Genomic DNA, 19,444 nt, shown 5'->3' with positions numbered 1-19,444 from the left:
CCCCATGCCATCCCTCAGGGTCGTCCCAGTGCACCAGCTTTGAGTTTTTAACTGGGAGTAGCTTAAAGGATGTTGGAACTGGATGTGAAATATCTTATGCGTTTCTTGGTTCTGGTTGTTTTTTTTTTTCAAGCAGAGTGATACTGTTCAAAGTTCTTTTAGACAAAAGAGTGTTAACATTAGGAATCAAAACCCCAAATGCTTTCAGCAGGCATGGGATTAACACACTGAGTGGGTAGACATAGGACAACAGGGACTTATACATGGCCACCAAGCCTAAAGTCTACCCAGTTGTATAGCCTCCTGCAATAAAAACACCACATCGAATTCTGCCAGGAGCCATACACTGCCTTGAGCACCTAAAATCTGGGGGCCTGATTCGCACCAACAAAACATACATGCAACTCCAATTGCTAATATTGACAGTCAGCAGGGTTGCTGCTTTTTTGACCTCTGATAGTTGCATTTCCATAAATATCTTATGTCTCTCAAATCCTCATGATCCAAGAAAGATCATATATATCCCAAGGGTGCTTCTGCTTTAGGTTTCAGCCAACTTAAGAAAACCAGTCTTTTCATGACTGAAAATTGTGTCACCCCAGTGATCACAGTCATCCTACACCTTAGTCAGCAGACCTGCCTCGTTAGAGTGCATTAAAGAGTCAAACCTGACCTCACAGGATGGATAGTGATCATCCCTTTGAACAGGGTACTCAAAGCGCAGATCCTGAAGACAGTTCCCAAGGGGGGCTCCAAAAGTGTCCTAAACAGTAGAAGAACCATTAGAAGAAGTACACAATGTCCTTCGGGTATCAATTTAAAAGAGAAGTTTCTGCTCATTTGGATTTATTTTTATTATATCCACAATTTTCTTCTACAGACTTGTATGAAAATTGCTGTTAATTACAAGGAGATTCGGTTTTGAAACTCAGATCCACTTCTCATTAGTTAAGGCATTGGGAAAGTTGCTAATCCTCTCTAAGCTTCAGTTTGTGTCATTGTTAAAGCAGGACAATAATTATACCTACCGCAAAGGGTTATCATGAGCAAAAAATACAACAGTATGAATAGACTGGTTAGCACAATGCCAGCTATAGCAGCTCTTTGAAAGTGGTAGCTACTGCATTATTATTTTTCAAATAATAAATACGTCTTAGTCCATTCAGGTGCTCTAACAAGACTGGGTAGGTTTCAAAGAACAGAAATTTATTCCTCACAGTTCTTCAGGCTGGATGTCCAAGATCAGTGTGCCAGCATGGTCCCATTCTAGGAAGGGTTCTGTCCTGGGTTGCAGATGCCAGCCTCTCACAGTGTCCTCACATGGTGGAAGGAGTGAAGGAGCTCTCTGCAACCTCTTCTTTAAAGGCAGGAATCCCGTTCACCACGGCTCTGCCTTCATGACCAAATTACCTCTCCAAAACACCATCACCTTGGTGTCTAGGTTTCAACATACAAACTGGAAGTAGGGGCAGGGGGTACTAAACACAAATATGCAAAATGCATGTGTAATGCTCTGAATAATGTTCAAGTTCATTAAAAGCCTTGAGAAGCTCTGAGAAACGGTTGAAGAAAATGAGAAAAGGGAAGGATGAACAATGATCTCACAGCATTTCAGAATGTGTGGACTTGACGAGTCCCATTTATCCCACACACACCCAGAGGGCAGACTAGGACCAATAAAGTGAATATTTTAAGGCTGCCACTCCTACATAATATACAAGAGAACATTCAAACACTTTGTCTGCCCCAGTGCACAATGAATGCCCCAGTTCCTAAAGGCCAACATGACAGCCATTTCCCTTGAAATTTAAGTCCCTTCCCACCCAGAAGAATGCTAGCAGCTAGCAGCCTGCTGGTCAAACTTGTCCAATAAGCAAAATGAGCTCACCGGCTCCTGCAGAGAATCACAGCTCATTTTGAGTCCTCAATGGTGCATCTGCTCCTCTGTAGGAGGGAAAAAAAATGGGGATTTTTAATTTGCTAAATCGTTTTGTTGACTCTAAGACACTTTGTTTTCACATGTTAATATCTCTGAAATCCTAGCCTGTTTTCTAATACATGGAGTCTTAAAATGACATCACTGAATCAGAGTCTGTACAGTTGTCTCTTTCTAATGACATCATCACTCTAGTTGAACTGTGTGTGTGGCTATTACTGTGGGTATTGAGCTTAAGTGCTGTTCAAATGCCTTTGGAGAGGTTACCCTATGATTTGGCCTTGACACTAAAGTTAATGTGTTTATAGGAAGGCGCAGAGCAACAGTGGACTACAAATCTGATATTAGAGAAGTAAATATTTGTCTTTGGAGGAATGACCAAAAATACATATTTTCTTGCAAAGCAACAGCCACATGCTAAAAGTTAAGAAAGCATTGCATTGTAGTTTATTCAGCAACATGTTCTTTTCCTTTCTCTCCATGGTAAATGAAAGAATACTGCAACTCCCAATATATTGCATCTTAAATTTGTTAATATATGATGTTTAATGACCTCAAAGATTGGTATGATTCTCAGGATCATAAATCCTGAAATCAACACAGACGTGAATAAGAAGCAAATAGATCTATTTACACCAGTCATTCAAACAAAAAACAAAAAACACTGAAATCCAATGTTTTTCCCAGGATAGAGTCAGAAGATATAGACATGAAATAGTTATAGATAGAAAATTTGTTCAGTACAATGATAGCTTGATTTTTGTCCCCTCAGAAATGGTGGTCCTGCTTTACTGAACCATCCAAGAAACCTGTTTATCTTATATTTACATCCTTATAGGGATGGATGAGAACAGGTTAGAGAGGGTAAGAAGAGTGCTGTCAATGGTCTGCACGGAAGAAAGAGGGCTATTGAGGTTGGACACATGAGCAGCATAAGGAAGAAACAGCAAGGAAATTCACTGAGGGTCTCAGCCTATGTTCCAGGCCTTGTGTTAGGCAGCTGGTATTCTATGTTTTCACCCTTCATCATTCATTCATTCATTCATTCACTAGGTTCTTAAACTGAGTGCTTGTCATCCCCCAAGCTTATTGGAGGTTGTTGGGAGAAGAACGTTTTTATATCCTAAAGTTCAGGGTATAACTAAATACTTCCCATTATACTTGAGAATGTAGTTAGTCTTAGAGCATCTGATATTGCTCCCTTTTGCAGAGAAAAAACCTGAGGTCCGGGGAAGTTGAATCACATGCCTGGTGACACTCAGTTCAAAAAGACAGAGAATTCCACCCATGTTTGTGAGACTCCAAAGTGCACGTGTTTTCCACTCCGTGTGTGGGCTCCCTCCACACTGGAGAGCAGGATGCAAGGAGTGTCAGAGGCTGTGGTGGACACCACAGAAAACAGGAGATGGGAAAACAGTGAGCTAAGGGAAAAGGAACAAGAGGAAAAAATGTAAGGAATAATAAAACAAATCTTTGTGATATTTTATAACCCTTGCATAATTCACTGTAGGAATATCTAATCTTATGTCTAATAATATCTAATCATAAATATTTTCCTTTACTTGATCTTCCCAGTACTTCTAAAAAAGGTGAAGGAAGTCTTGTTTTTTCTTGGTTTACAGGTAAGAGAGCTGAGACTGAAAGAAGTTAAATGACTAGTTGAAGGTGCAAAGACAGGAAGCAGCAACCTGGGCTTTGACCCATGTCTTTGAACAGCAAATCCAATGGTGTTTCCACTGCACCATGTTGATTCCAGATTAATAAATAAACATGATGTATGATTGAGTTCAAGATCTTTTGATGGACAGCGTGAGAAAAAACAAGCACACCAATACAAAAAAAAAGTATTTTCCATTCCAATAGCTATTAGGCAGTATCACATAGCTTTGAAGGGCTTCCCTGGTGGCTCAGGGGTAAAGAATCCACCTGCCAATGCAGGAAATGCAGAAATGTGGGTTCAACTTCAGGTTCGATCCCTGGGTCAGAATGATCCCCTGCAGAAGGAAATGATAACCCACTCCAGTATTCTTGCCTGGTAAATCCCATGGACAGAGGGGCCTGGCAGGCTACCCCCATGAAGTCATTAAAGAGTCGGACACAGCACAGCAATAGCTGTGTAGGTGTTGGTTTCCTTAGCGTTTTCAGTTTTGACAAGTTGGTAGGGTACATATCGGTCATTTGTTCTCTGGCGATGAAAGGCATGACATCCATAAAACCTGCAAAAAATATAGTACCCTAGCCATGATTTCAAAATAGAAAAGAAGTCATAAGCAGATTTCGTATAATAACCCACTGCAAATGGGATGAGACAAATAACACCTCTGCCACTGTCCCCCTCACCAATAGCCCAGAAGAAGAAAAGAGAGAAAAAGGACATACCGCGATACATCAATCCGAGCCTCCTCCAAAGTTTTATCAAAGCACGTGGCTTAAAAAATAGCCGTTCTAACTCATTTTCTAAGTGCATCAGAAAGAAGGTTGACATTAATAACCACGAGAATTGAGACAGAGTTTAGAAATTGCAGCAGTGACAGTCCTAGAAATAGATGTACCCTTTCCATCCAAATGTGTTTATCGTCTGTCCATCTCCTCGTCCCTGAGGTTCTGGGGCAGGCAGCATAAGTGTCTGATAGATTCTACTCAGACTAAGCAACGCACTTGAACTTCAACTTGCAGGCCACTAGCAGCCTGACTGCTCCCTTAAGGACTTCCTCTCACAGTCAGAGTAAAAGTCAAATCCTTTCAATGGCCGACGGGCCTGATTTGCTATTCTCTTTTTCCTCTGGGATTCTTTTCCTCCTATTTCCCCCGCACCCCCACCACCCCACACACCTCTTTAGCCACGACACCTCCATTCAAACTCACCAAAATGCCTGTATCTCAGAGTCTTTACACTGGCTATTCCCTCTGCCTGAAATGCTTTCCCCCCTAGATATCTATATGGCCAGCTCTTCTAAGTCTTTCAAGTCTTTGTTGAAATATCACCTTCCCAGCTGGTCTTTCCTAGGATATCCGTTAAGGGGCTAAACTTTGTCCCTCCAAAATTCACATGTTGAAGTCCTAACCCCCAGCACCCCAGAACACGGCTGTATTTGGAGGTACGGCCTTTAAAGAGGTAATGTTATGCGGCAGCCTAGATGGGAGGGAGTTTTGGGGGAAATGGATACACGTACATGCATTGCTGCGTCCCTTTGTTCACCTGAAACTATCACAACATTGTTGCTTAATTGGCTATAACCCAATACAAAATAAAAAAGTTTTTTAAAAAGAGTAGTCAAGTTAATTACCTGTCTGGGCAGGCCCTAATTCAATGAAACTCATGACCTCATAAAAAGAAATTAGGACACAGACGTACATAGAGGATTCTTCCCTGGTGGCTCAGATGGTAAAGAATCTGCCTGCTCAGATGGTAAAGAATCTGCCTGCAATGCAGGAGACCCAGGTTCAATCCCTAGGTCAGGAAGATCCCCTGGAGAAGGGAAAGGCTACCCACGCCAGCATCCTTGCCTGGAGAATGCCATGGACAGAGGAGGGCTACAGTCCATGGAATTACAAAGAGTAGGACGTGCTGCCGCTGCTGCTGCTAAGTCGCTTCAGTCGTGTCCGACTCTGTGCGACCCCATAGACGGCAGCCCACCAGGCTCCCCCGTCCCTGGGATTCTCCAGGCAAGAACACTGGAGTGGGTTGCCATTTCCTTCTCCAATGCAGAAAAGTGAAAAGTTAAAGTGAAGTCACTCAGTCATGTCCGACTCTTTGCGACCCCATGGACTGCAGCCTACCAGGCTCTTCCATCCATGGGGTTTTCCAGGCAAGAGGACTGGAGTGGGGTGCCATTGCCTTCTCCGAGTAGGACATGACTGAGCGACTAAGACAACGATCATACGTGGACGAGGGCTTCCCTGCTGGCGCTGGTGGGACGAGGAGCATCACAGGCTGTAGTTCACAGGGTCACACAGAGTCAGACCCAACCGAAGCGACTTAGCATGCACACACATAGACAGAGGAAAGACCATGTAAGGACACAGAGAGAAGGCGGCCGTCTGTAAGCCAAGGAGCGAGGCCTCAGAAGGAACCAATCCTGCTGACATCTGGAGGTCAGACTTCATCTCCAGAACTGCCACTCGGCCTGTGTACTACTGTGTTATGGCAGCCTTTGCGCTCTAATACAATACCCTAAGGAGAATTAGAGGACCCTACCCTCAGCTTCTCCGTCTCTTTTTTCTGTTTTATTTTTTCCAAATCTCTCATCATTATCTAACAGGCCTTTCATTTATATATTTTGTTTACTATTTATCTCCTTTTGCTAAAATCTAAGCTCTATCAGGGCAGGGAATTTTTTTCTGCTTGGTCATTGCAGTTACTCTGACTCTATTAATAAATATCGACTAGCATATAGTATGAGCTCAATAAATACTGTTGGATTACTCATTACACTCCCATCATCATCACGGAACACTCGGTGAGGTGAGAGAAGACCAAAAGACAGTCAGGGCTCTAAGGAGGAAGGAGAAAGAAATTTGGGTGCTGACCTAAAGATAACAAACTCTGCCTCGGCAGCTCGACCCACTTCTAAGCTATGTTGGGCAGCCACAAGCAGCTCTTTATCTTCTCCTTTTACCTCTAAGATCTGCAGAGGCCACGGTGGGCTCCCCTTCCGCCTTCGATATTGTTTCCTGTCTGTCCTCTGCAACCAAACCAGACGCGTAGGAGGATCGGATCAGCTGAGCATCTAGACTTGATGTGAACCTCTCATGCAGCTCTGTGCTGGGGGATGCTAGCTACTGCTTTTTCTTCTGTGTCTTTCTCTCCCACACACCAGCTGTTCACTTTACTGCAGTTAAATGCATCTGTGTTTTGGTTTTACCAGCCTGGGTGTTCTCATTAGCAGGAACCAGCTAATGAGAGGTCTCTTATTCCCACAAATTTGTTTTTGATTCTAGTGCCTTCCAGGGATTCTGTCTGAATCAATGTATTTGTTAATTCCTTCAAAATGCCATATATATATATATATATACTATTCTGCTGATCATAGCAGATCTTATCCATAAGATAGGCAGTATTAATTTATATACATATTAGCTTCCCAAGTGGCTCCATGGTAAAGAATCCGTCTGCCAATGTAGGAGATGTGGGTTCGATCCCTGGGTTGGGAAGATCCCCTAGAGAAAGAAGGCAACCCACTGAAGTATTTTTGCCCGGGAAATCCCATAGATGGAGGAGCCTGGCAGGCTGTCATCTATGGGGTCACAAAGAGTCGGACATGACTTAGGGACTACACAACAACAGGCGATATTCCAGATGATAAGCAAAACGAACCAAAATACTAACCCTCACAGAGCTTAGATTCTAGTAAGGAACTGGCTCAGCCCTGGTACCTCATGCATCTGCCCTCACAATCTGTATTCCAGCCACACTAGGGACCTCAGATCTTCCTCTGAGCACTCCGTCTCCTTTCACGTCTGTTTGTTTCGCTCACCATCTGAAATAGTGCCTGGAACACTGCTATAGTTTAGTCCCTAAATCGTGTCTGACTATATGCTTCCCAGGTGGCGCGAGTGGTAAAGAACATGCCTGCCAGTGTGGGTTCGATCCCTGGGTCGGGAAGATCCCTTGGAGGAAGGCATGGCAACCCAATGATGTATTCTTGCCTGGAGAATCCCATGGACAGAGGAGCCTGGCAGGCTACAGCCCATTGGATCACACAGAATCAGACATGACTGAAGCAACTTAGCATGAATGTGTGTGTGTGTACATATATGTCATTTTGAAGGAATGAATCAGAGAATGAGCCAGACATTTAAACCCCACTGAAATAAGGGAGGCACTGTGACTCAGACAGGCATTCTTGCTGAACATCCTTAGCAGCTGTAACAAGAAAAGAGTTGAAGGAAGGGTCACACAAAAGAGAATCAACCAAAACACAAAGCGGAGAGGAGTCAGGATGCTTTGGGTGTAATAGCTCTCCCGTCCTCTAGTGCGCACAATACTGACTTCGACGGGGTTCACATGTGCCGGGTGTGGAAGCAGCAGGGAGAAGCTGGGGGGCGCTCAGCAGAAAGGAGTAAGAGTACTCCTGGACCAAAAGGGAGAAGAAAGCCTTTTAGGTACTTCAGGTAATGCTGCATATTGACCCAAATGCCTCTCTTTCCCATGGAGAAATTTATTGTGGAAATAGGGGTTTTTTTTTTTAATTAAAAAGTATTTTTATTTTAGAAACCACTGCTTTCTATTTTGCTTCATTGTAGAGTCATACATTTCCACAACTTAGATATGCCAGAAACTGGCTTTATTTATTTATTGTCCATGAAAGTGAAAGTGAAAGTCTCTCAGTCATGTCCCACTCTTTGTGACCCCATGAACTATACAGTCCATGGAATTCTCCAGGCCAGAACACTGGAGTGGGTAGCCTTTCCCTTCTCCAGAGGATCTTCCCAATCCAGGGATCGAACCCAGGTCTCCCACTTTGCAGGAGGATTCTTTACCAGCTGAGTCACCAGGGAAGCCCTTTATTGTAAAAAAATAATAATAATAATAATATCTAAACTAGTAGACTCCATCCTGCTACTGGGTGGGAGTTGGGAGGAGAACAGAAGAGAGAACAGAGATATATAGGTCAGAATCCCAGTGGAAAACATACTCAAGCTGGGTAATGGAAAGGAGTTGTTCTTTTAATTGACGTATAGTTGATTTATGATATTGTGTTAGTTTCAAGTACACAGCAAAGTAATTCAGTTGATAGATAGATAGATATATAGACATAGATAGATATGGACTTCCTAGGTGATGCAGTGGTAAAGAATCCGCCTACCAATGCAGAAGACACAAGAGATGCAGGTTCGATCCCTGGGTTGGGAAGATCTCCTGGAGCAGGAAATGGCAACCCATTCTTGCTGAAAAATTCCATGGACAGGGGCGCATGGAGGGTTACAGTCCATGGGGGTCACAAAGAGTTGGACATGACTGAGCGCACACACACACATACACACACGAGACAGATATAGATATTTCATATTATTTTCCACTATAGGTTATTACAACTTATACAGTAACTCCTTGTTGCTTATCTATTCTATATATTGTAGTGTGTATCATTAATCCCATACTTCGTTTGTTACTCTTCTCCTTCCATTTCTCCTTGGTAACCATAAGTTTTGTCTTCTATGTCTTTTGATCTGTTTCTGTTTTGTGTTTGGGTTCATTTGTACTGTTTTTAGATTTCACATCTAAGTGATACCATATATTTGCCCTTCCTCTTCCTGACTTATATAATTTAGTACAATAATCTCTAGGTCCATTCATGTTGCTGCAAATGGCAATGTTTCATTCTTTTTATGGCTGAGTAATATTCCATTGCATATATATATATATACTGCAGCTTCTTAAACAAATCATCTGTTGATGGGCACTTGGGATGTTTCCATGTCTTGGCTATTGTAAAAAGTGTTGCTATGAACATTAGGGTGCATACATCTTTTCAAATTGAGTTTTCATCTCTTCCAGGTAAATGTCCAGGAGTAGGATTGCTGGATCATATGGCAATTTTAAGCTTTGTTAAGAAACTTCCATATGTTTTCCATAGCGGTTGAACTAATTTATGTTTAAAAAAATTTTTTTGTTGATGTACAGTTGATTTACAATATTGTGTTTGAAAAAGAGTTTAATAAGGGATTTACTTTTTTAAGGTGTGAAGAGAGTTTAAGGAACCCTGTAAAGAAGTAGTGTGCTGCCCCAAAGCTAACAATAGCTGGAAGCCCATTAGGGACCAGGATTGAGAGCAATTTCCAGATCTAGGAAGGAGAATTACAAGGACGAGAGCTGTCTGCATGAGCTGAGGTTTTGGGTAGAAGTAGACAACCAACCTGCAAGGCAACTTGGCTGGAGGGTTCCAGAGGAATATGTATTTTAACTGTATTGTCTTCTTTCAGTCTCCTTCCTAACTTATTTCACTTACCGAATGTAACCAAAATCCAGAAAGTCAGGACGTATAGGGAGCAATTCATGTATGTCGATTTCTCTGGAGACAAAGCAGAGTGGGGAAGAACAGATGATGGATCTGGAGGGCCAAAGTAGCACAACCCATTCCTCATTTCTTCAGCTCCCACTCTTGTCTTTGTTCAGATGAGAAATGCTTGTCTCCGGCACAGAAAATACTCAGAATCTCATCAACAACATTATATGGAGGATGTCGGTGTGGTCATAGTCCCACCTGAAAACTGAAATTTCAGCCCTCTTTAGTACTCTTCATGTAAGAGAGGAGGGAGGAGGAGAAAAGAGGACAAAGAATGAATTAACAGAAACCATATTTACTATAATTCCTACACTTATAGCTGTTCACAGGACTTTAATAATCATGAATTCCTTCTTCCACCACCCATTCCCTTTACCTTCTGCCTGCCCCTTCATTGCATGCGGTCCTTCACCTGATAAAGGGACTAAACCTCATTCCTACAGAAATGGAGGTCTTGAGGATCCTGTCTTTTTGGGGTTGAGGCAGTTTTTTATTGACCAGACTGTTGGGCAAGTTGGCAAGACAATCAAGTGAAGCTCTTTGGCCCAGTTACAGTCTACCTCACCCACAGGGTGTAGCAGTAATACAGTTTCATCCTGGCAATTAGGATCAGTCATCCCAGCCTCGTCTGGGCTTTCCCGATGGCTCAGAGGGTAAAGAGCCCGCCTGCAATGCAGGAGACACAGGAGACTCAGGTTCAATTCCTGGGTCAAGAAGATCCCTGGAGAAGGAAATGGCAACCCACTCCAGTGTTCTTGCCTGGAGAATCCCATGGAGAGAGGAGCCTGGCAGGCCACAGTCCATGGGGTCACGAGTCAGACATGACTTAGCATGATGCACAACAACAGCATTCCAGACTTGTCTAGCTGTTTTGTCAACAACAGTAAGCATTCCTTGAAGTAGATTTTAAAGATAAAGTCACTATGCTGGGGGTTGCCTCGGGGACAATAGGACCCTGGCTTTCAACCTTGGTAACACTGCATTCTCCTCATTTGATTTAAGTGTCTGCACTCAAATCTTGAAATCTTAACCTCCTTTCAGTACAAAAATCACTGTCTTTATCATCATTCCTATATGAAGCACTGCATGCTACTGAATATTCTAGTGTAAATGAAGGGACAGGAAAAAAACTAAAGGCTCACTTTTCCTGTTCGTGAATCTGATCCAGACACAGCTCTTATGTCCCAGGCCACCAAGTCACTGAATCGCACTCACACACAGGCACACTCTGGCTCTAACCTCATCTATTTCAGTTCAATCACCATTTTCCTTTAAAAAAAATTTATTCATTTATTTTAATTGGAAGATAACTACTTTACAATAGTGTGATGGTTTTTGCCATGCATCAGCATGAATTGGCCACAGGTATACATGTGTACCTCCCATCCTGAACACCCCTCGCACCTCCCTCTCCACCCTAACCCTCTGGGTTGTCCCACAGCACCAGCTTTGGGTGCCCCTCCAATGATTGCACTGGCCTTGTTTCTATTCTTACCGCTCCTAGAACTATTCTCCACCCAACAGTCGTGAGTCATATCAAGTCTTCCCACACTTGAAACCCTCAAGGGGCATCTCCTCAATCCTAAATGCTGGTTAGGGTGTCAGGGAGCTTGTGTCTCATACAAGCTCACAGGATTAGTCTTCTTAAATACCTGAATGCTGCCATCTGCTGCTGGGGAAGTAGACACCCAAGGCTTCTGCCAGTGCCAAGAACGAGCCATATGCCAATAGTACCAGCCAAGTGCTAGCCACTGCCGCTGATGCCAAAAAAATAGAAGAGTTGCTACAGCAACTGCCAGTGATTATGTCAAGATTCCCCATGAGGAATTCGGACTATCTCACGTCACTGTCGCATTTCCAGAACTGCCCTCCAGACTTGGACAGGATCCTGGCACCTTATTCCTTATATCCATTTCCATTCAGAATTTTTAAATCTCTTCATTTCAGACTCTTTGTCATAGGATGGAAGTATCTGTGAATCCAATCTTAAAGGTATTCTTCCACGGATGGCTTGATTTCTAGAATATTGGTCAAAAACAAGTGCAAATTTTTCTCAAGTCGTTAGTGAAGTCTCTCTGTCATGCCTGACTCTTTGCGACCCCATGGACTGTAGCTTACCAGGCTCCTCTGTCCATGGGATTTTCCAGGCAAGAGTACTGGAGTGGGCTGCTGTTTCCTTCTCCAGGGGATCTTCCCAACCCAGGGATCAAACCCAGGTCTCCCGCATTGCAGACAGGCGCTTTACCATCTGAGCCACCAGGGAATCCCCCTGAGACTTATTTGGAAGAAGAGAGAAAAGAGTCCTAAAACTCAGCTTAACCCATAAATAATTCTCATCCCATCATCCTGGAAGCTTAGCTTCGGTACCTTTCAGCATTTGGAGCCAATACCAAAAGTATTAACTCTTCTTTATCCACAAGTGAATGTGCAATTTACATATGTGTTCACAATCACCATCAGTCTTTTTCTTCAAGTGAAGTATAGTTGCTATACAACATTATATAAGTTACAGGTGTATGATATAGTGATTCATGGTTTCTAAAGGTTATACTTGATTCATAGTTATAAAATATCCACTGTGTTTCCCATGCTGTACAATATATCCTTGTAGCTTATTTTATACCTAGTAGTTTTTATGTCTTATTCTTCTGGCCCTTCTCCCCACAGGTAACCACTTCTTTGCCCTCTATATCTTAATCATCACCAGTCTTGACCTCATCCTTCAGGAGCTTGGCAAACAATTGGTGAGTGCCCTGTAGAATAGTTCCTGGTTTTTTGGAGAAGAACGCATTTGAGACTGCTGACCACCGACTTTCACCTTCTATGGAAAGACCTATACAAGCTTCAGTGCTGGTGTTGTTTCTCCATTCTTCTAGACAGAACTAGTCCAACTTTCATCTCTACTCTCTTCTCTGTACTGCTGCACAAATCTTCATACGTCCAGCTTTTGCCCTCATGTGTGTTTCATCTTCCACTCACAAGACTTCTCTATCAGGGCTAAGCTCCACTAGCAGATGAGACGCCCCAAACTCAATCAGCTTCCCCTTTCCTTCCTGACTCACAGGCAAACTGGAGGATGCCCTGCCTAAGAGGCTCAGAAGTGAAGTCACTCAGTCGCGTCCGACTCTTTGCGACCCCGTGGACTGTAGCCCGCCAGGCTCCTCTGTCCATGGGATTCTGGAGTAGGTTGCCATTTCCTTCTCCAGGGGATCTTCCCAACCCAGGGATCGAACCCGGGTCTCCCACATTGCAGGCAGACGCTTTATCCTCTGAGCCACAAAGCAGTTCATCTATATCAACAGAGGCAATATGTATTTCTCCTCCAGCATCACTCTTTTCTTTTATCCACAAACTGCTAATGATGCAGATGAATTCTTTTAAATTTCTTACCTTTTTACTTTCAGAATCACATGCTGAATCAACACAATAAATCTATATAGGTAATACAGAAGATCCCCTAGAAATCAGATAGAACTAGCTTGAAAAGTTTCAACTACTCATAGTGACACAATATTTTAAACATGTTTCTGATTCGGTTTTCTCAGCAGTAAAAGGGGATAATAATAATAGCACCTCATTTGCTTAGAGTCAGGAATAAACTCATTTATACAGCTTTTGGGCCCATTTAGCAAATAGGAATGATTACATGATGATGATGATGGTGATGATGGTAGTGAAAACAGTAAAGGGGAAAAAAGTCACAAAGCCACAAGATTTAGGATATCGATGTGTTTATTGAGACCAAATAAACATAGCTCCATAATTATTATCATAAATATTACTATTAACCTTATGATTAAGTAGAAATATCTTATAATGCTTCCATAAATAAACCCATATTAGTAAAGTGACATAAATAATAAGACATGTACTTATAACAATAAATTAATTCATAAATATAAAGTATTGATTATGGAAATAAAGTTATTTAGGGGCTTTTTCTAAAGAGACAAAGTAATCTTTTTTGTGGGGAAATAGTTAAATTTCTGTGTATAAAACACTGACTACAATAAAAAGTTATTAATATGCTTGGAAGGTCTAGCTTCTGATCTTATGGATACAAGTGACATCGTTCTCATTTTGAAGCTAAGCCAGGGTTTTTTTAGAATTTACACAGGACTATGGAGTTTGGCTTCCCCTTTTCCTTTTGATAAAAGAAAACCTCAGGGGATCTTATTGTTTAACAGGTGAGAAAGGTTAGTAATCCATTTTCCAGCCTTGTTCTACTTGAGCACATTCACGTCTCAGGGCTATAAACAGCAAGTTCAGTTCTCCAATGACTTTAATCTCCCCACTCTCTCCAAGCTGTGAAAACAAGAACACACAAGTATTTCAGCATTTATACCATGTTTTCTAAAGAGAAACAAATTAGAGAGAGATGAGATGGTTAGGTTGTTGGAACAGAAACCAAGTTTTAGCCTCTTAGAAAAGATTAGTGATAATACCCTTTTCCAAAAGTATATGACCTGATCTGAGAGGGCACATATGGGCATCAGTCTCAGCTGGTTGACATGTTAAATCACTGCTGACCCAGAGCAAGCAGGTAGAGACTGTGCTGGGATCTGGGGGACCCAAGCACCACCCATCCCTCCTTGCCCTGCCTCTGAGCCCCATGACTGTCTGTGACCAACCAGTTAGTATAACCACTCAACTCCAATAGTCTTGAATCAAAACTACCACATTTACCAAAACATGTGGACTTTTTCTGTTTCCACTTTCTTGACCAAGGTGGGGGAAAACAAGTTTTCACTTTTGTGGGGAAATATCAAATGCCTCCTATCTAGTTGCTTTAACAGTGAAAGGGCAGATACAGAGTCTAACACCCTTTCTTTCCTCCTCCTTCCAAGTAGCAGGCAAAAGAGTCTTTTAAACCCCATGGGAGAGGGAACACAAGTCTGAGTCCCCTCCTCTGAAACTTATCTAATCTATTAAATGTGCTCAAGATTATTTCAAAGAAAACAGCAACCCTAAATCATCACTGTCCTCTAGATTTTGGGCTTTCTCTTCCTGCTTTCTTTCATCTTTCTGCCTTTCGATACTTCCTTTGACACAATGATAAGAGGTATTTTTTTACTATCTCAAAGACACTCAAGATGATAAAGAATTCTGCAGTCTGTTCTCTGTTCTGCTACCGCCTGCTTTCTGTTTTTCTTCACTGACAGGGGATTACTATCCCCCCAAGATGCCCTCCCATTTCACAGTGCTGACCAATGTTTATGCATGCTGAGATTTCTCTGAATAATATTCCTCTCTCACTATACTTTCTGTAACTACAGGGTTAAAAAAAAAAAAAAAAGGCATAACTATTCATCCACATGGCATCTGATTGCTAATGTGAAAGTCAATTCCCTCAAAATGGATTAAGAGCTTTAAAATCTCTGTTCTCCCACATCAGCTTTTTCTCTCCCACACTCCACTTTTCTAAAGACAACAAAGTAAGCTCATATGAGGAATTTTTCACACCCGAAATGCAAAGTACTTCTTGGCTATGGCCCGCTAATATTCAGCCCTCTGTGTCTAGCTAATCATTCTATGACAAGAGAATTTATCTTCACGATGAAAAACAACAAATCCTTCAGTTGTCAAAGGAAGGCATTGACAATGTTCATTAAATCATATTCAGGAAGAGATACTTTTTATTAAAAAAAATCAAGATGGAAAAAAGGGGGAATTGAGGTTACGCTTGTTACTGAAAATTCCATCAACCAGAGCCTTCTTGTTTCTGAGGTTTAATTCTATCTGCTTGCCAAATCATCACTTTTGCTGCTGCTCATGGTAGCTCTGGTTTTTGAATGAGTCACAGCAGCTGAGTTCAGCCTTCCCCTGTTGTTCTTTTTCCCCAAATAGGCCACCTGACCATATCATTCTCTGTCAAAATATACACTAACCTATATCAGATAGACGCTCACTAGGGCATTGTTGAGGGAAGGAATAGACAAGGAAAGAGGACGAAAGAGGGCTTCCAGTGTGGACGTTCATTTCCCTGCAATGAACCCATTACTAATATTAATATTTCCATTCTATTTGAAACTGTGTAAAAGAAACTGGGGGGGTCATTCACTCTCACTTTTAAATTAAAACCAATAGCTGCTGGGTATTTTAATACTTAAATATAAGTACCAACCATTCCAGAAATTCATCCTATGTGCAAGTCCAGCGCTTCTGTTACGGCTGTTCTAGGTATATTTCTCCAAGTTTTACATCATCATGTGAATGACTTCAAAATTATTTCAAATAAAGTTTTCCTCAGTTTTCTGGTTTTGAACAAATGCTTCTTCAGACTAAATGAATCAGTCAGTATCTTAAATTTCCCTAAGAACTAATGAGACTAAGTGGAATATCGAGCACTTCTGACCTGGATGGGATTCAGAGGTTCTGCAGTCTATTCTGACTCTCACACTGGCCATCCCTAGCACATGGGTGACAAGATTAGATGACTTAAGTTCCCAGCCAGTTCTAGAATTTGCAAAAATTTGGAAACTGACTTATAAACATGTAGACACATCTATATGTATGTGCACCTAAATAATCAACCCAATGGCAGGAGAGTCAAGTAAAAAATCATGACGTGGGAGAAAAAAGAAAAGAAAGGGAAGAAAAACAATATTTGTCTCTTCTATCAAATGATTTAGCACTAATAGTTGTTAGTAGTACCTTTCTCACTGTGTTCTTCAGATTCTGTACATTTCTCTGGATGTGCTGGTTGTCATATTCATGCTGCAAAATGGAAATGAGAGTAACAAGTTTAACATTGTTGTACTGAAGCTTTTTGAAACTCGGCCTTCCTAACCGAAGTATGTTACAATTCACCTGGAATTAAAGTTCTTAGCAATTTTGCCCACAACGACCTAGATATCAATAGTGACCTAGATTTTCTGACCTCTTCAATTCCCTGGGACACCAAAATCCAGTCATTTCCCTTACACGGGACCTGACTTCACCTTTGGGAAACCCTACTGAGGTTGAAGTTTGTGGAAAGTGTGGAGCAGTTTATGCAAATCCTGTCAAGAATAAAACCATAACGGCACCTCATCAAAAACACAGGCTCAGAACAAGAAACCTACATAAAACATCTTATGTCAACAGGGTCCTCCTCAATAAATACTAGGCCCCCTTTGCTCAGCCCACTCCACTAAAATATTTTTCTTAGTTTTCAATATTCAGAGGCATCAAGCTCACCCATCTCTGATTTTGTCACTTCCATTATCAAAAGGGCAGCAGTTTTCATCCACCCACCCACTGCCGAATATTAAATCTTCTTGTTTCTCCCTTTCTTCTTTCCCAGCCCCTCCCTCCATCAACTTATATTCAGTGAATCCATTTGCACCTATAGGTATTTTTCCTTACAGCTCCCAACACCTTTCTCATCTCACATAGTCCGTATTGCTTTTTCCCAGGGACAAATGAGCCTCTTGTGGTCTTTCAGACCCTGCCCATCACAATCAACTAAAAATGGGACTCAATTAACGCAAAAACAAACAGGCTGTGATGCCAAATGATTTCTGTAATGGTGTGACGGAGGCATCTGTTACTACCAGCACGGAAGGGACACTGGGGTGGGAAGGAAGAGGGTTCTACACAGAAGAAAGAGGAAAGGCAGGCACCCGGGAGGATTGAACTTAGGCTGGAGAAGAACTTACGCATTGGCTTAGCTTTTTGCTGAGCTTGGCGAAGAAAGGCACCACCTCTTTCATATAGGGCTGGAATTTATCGGACTGGGGGAGCAGCACCTCTTCAAGAGTAAAGTTCAGTACCTGCTTCAGCAGATAGCAGCGTTTTGTCACCTGCTGGTGAAAGTGAAACAGCAGAGCTCAGATGAGGTGACATCCACAAGACCCAGCCCATCCTCACCACCACGCCAAGTAACCACAAGTTAGGCATCATGCCTATGGCTTACATTGATTCCCTGGAACAGTTTTTTCCCAATGAGACGAACATCTGTGATGTTATCTGCCAAACTAGCCTGGAAGAGAAGAAAGAGTAAGTGCCTGGACATCAAAAAGCTAGAAGAAATGTCTGTAAGTAGAGCTGTCCTCTGAACCCTCTTCCCAGAGCAGCACTGTGAAGACTAAAGAAAGGATTCTTTAGTACATGGGCTTAAAATGATGCTCAGGGGCTGAGGGGAGGGATAAATTAGAAGTTTGGGATTAACATATACACACTACAACGTGTAAAATAGATAGCTAACAAGAAGTTACTATATAATACAGGGAACTATACTCAATATTTTACAATAACCAATAAGAGGAAAGAATATATAAAAGAATATACATACATTATATATACACACATATATATGTATATTTATGTATATATATACACATATATATATGTATATTTATACATATATATAGACCTGAATCAGTGTGCTATACACTGGAAACTAACATGACCCAGTAAACCAACTATACTTCAAAATAAATTAAAAAATAAGATAGAAAAGTATAATGTACAGCATAGGTAATATAGCCAATATTTTATAATAACTATAAATGGAGAATAATCTTTAAAAATTGTGGATCCCTATGCTGTATACCTGGAACTTAAATAATACTTAAATAATACTGTCAACAAATTATACTTCAGTAAAAAAAAAAAAAGAATGGATTTAAAGCTCCTGGAATAGAGCTCATAACATAGTAAGTGCTCAAAACATGTCAATTTCTTTCTCTTCAAAAAATAAAAGAATGCTTAGAGGAGTAAGGGGAACCATAAACAGTCAGATGGGTTACTACATGGCTCCTTTTGGGGTAAAACTGAATGTACATATCCTAAAGGGCAAAATGGAAGGTCTCGAGGTAAAGCTTGATCTCCAAAAAGTCTTAAAAGAGACATAGAAAATGATGGCAGGTATACCAGTAGAGAGAAATGTTCATCTGTTAAAGATCTGAGATGGTCTCTGAAGACCTTTTAAGAACTCTTCAGGTTCCAAGTAGATAAGATGCAAAGAGAAAGGCTGAGATGAGTACCTCCTGGGCCAGGGTGAAGGTGTAGTTGATGATGTAGGGTTCCTGGAAGTCAGACTCGTTGAGCCTACAGTGCGACGTGATGGGCAGAGCTGCTCCCCACTGGGCGCACAGTGCCAGGATGAGGAGGCAGCCGGCGGCCAGCGCGGCCACGAGGGCAGAGCTCACGGATTTCTGCAGGGCAGCCATCGTGGACAAAGCAAACCTGAGCGATGGGTGGCTAGGGAGGGAGAACCTGGTATCAAGAGAACAAGAAACAAAATCAACATCCAGGGAAAAAATTAAGTATCCAGAAATAACAGACCCAGCAAGCCAATCCTGCCAAGTTCGTTGGAGGACTTACCTGTCTGGAGGCTTCTGCTTGTGATAGGAAAGTAGAAGCTGCTGCTTTTATAGCCCCCAGGACACCAAATTGCCTGTGTGAAAAATATGACATCAGCAATTATCTAATTTCCAGTGCTGTCTTCTGAGAACTACCTAACCACCATAGGAGCCCACAGAGCACCACCTCCAAGCCTTCCTACCTTGATACG

The 19,444-nt window shown here is 41.9% G+C and overlaps 1 protein-coding gene across 2 annotated transcripts; it reads right to left on the bottom strand.

The window, feature by feature from the left end:
• Positions 1-13,774: 13,774 nt before the first annotated feature.
• IL22 (interleukin 22) lies at positions 13,775-19,143 on the bottom strand. Of its 2 annotated transcripts, none has more exons than XM_061123188.1 (5): positions 18,915-19,143; positions 17,843-17,908; positions 17,586-17,732; positions 16,600-16,662; positions 13,775-14,250 (listed from the first exon to the last, which is right to left on the bottom strand). In XM_061123188.1, exons 1-5 carry the CDS (start codon positions 19,098-19,100, stop codon positions 14,143-14,145), a joined length of 570 nt encoding a protein of 189 aa, XP_060979171.1. In that variant the 5' UTR covers positions 19,101-19,143; the 3' UTR covers positions 13,775-14,142. The 2 variants fall into 2 exon arrangements, with proteins under 2 accessions (XP_060979171.1, XP_060979182.1); XM_061123199.1 differs by having other exon boundaries at positions 17,586-17,729.
• Between the last annotated feature and the right edge of the window lie 301 nt (positions 19,144-19,444).

The sequence above is a fragment of the Dama dama genome, chromosome 3 (genome assembly GCF_033118175.1).
Source record: "Dama dama isolate Ldn47 chromosome 3, ASM3311817v1, whole genome shotgun sequence".
In the NCBI taxonomy this organism is placed as follows: Eukaryota; Metazoa; Chordata; class Mammalia; order Artiodactyla; family Cervidae; genus Dama; species Dama dama.
Note: the sequence above shows the minus strand (reverse complement) of the source record. Positions and strands in the feature narration are given on the sequence as shown.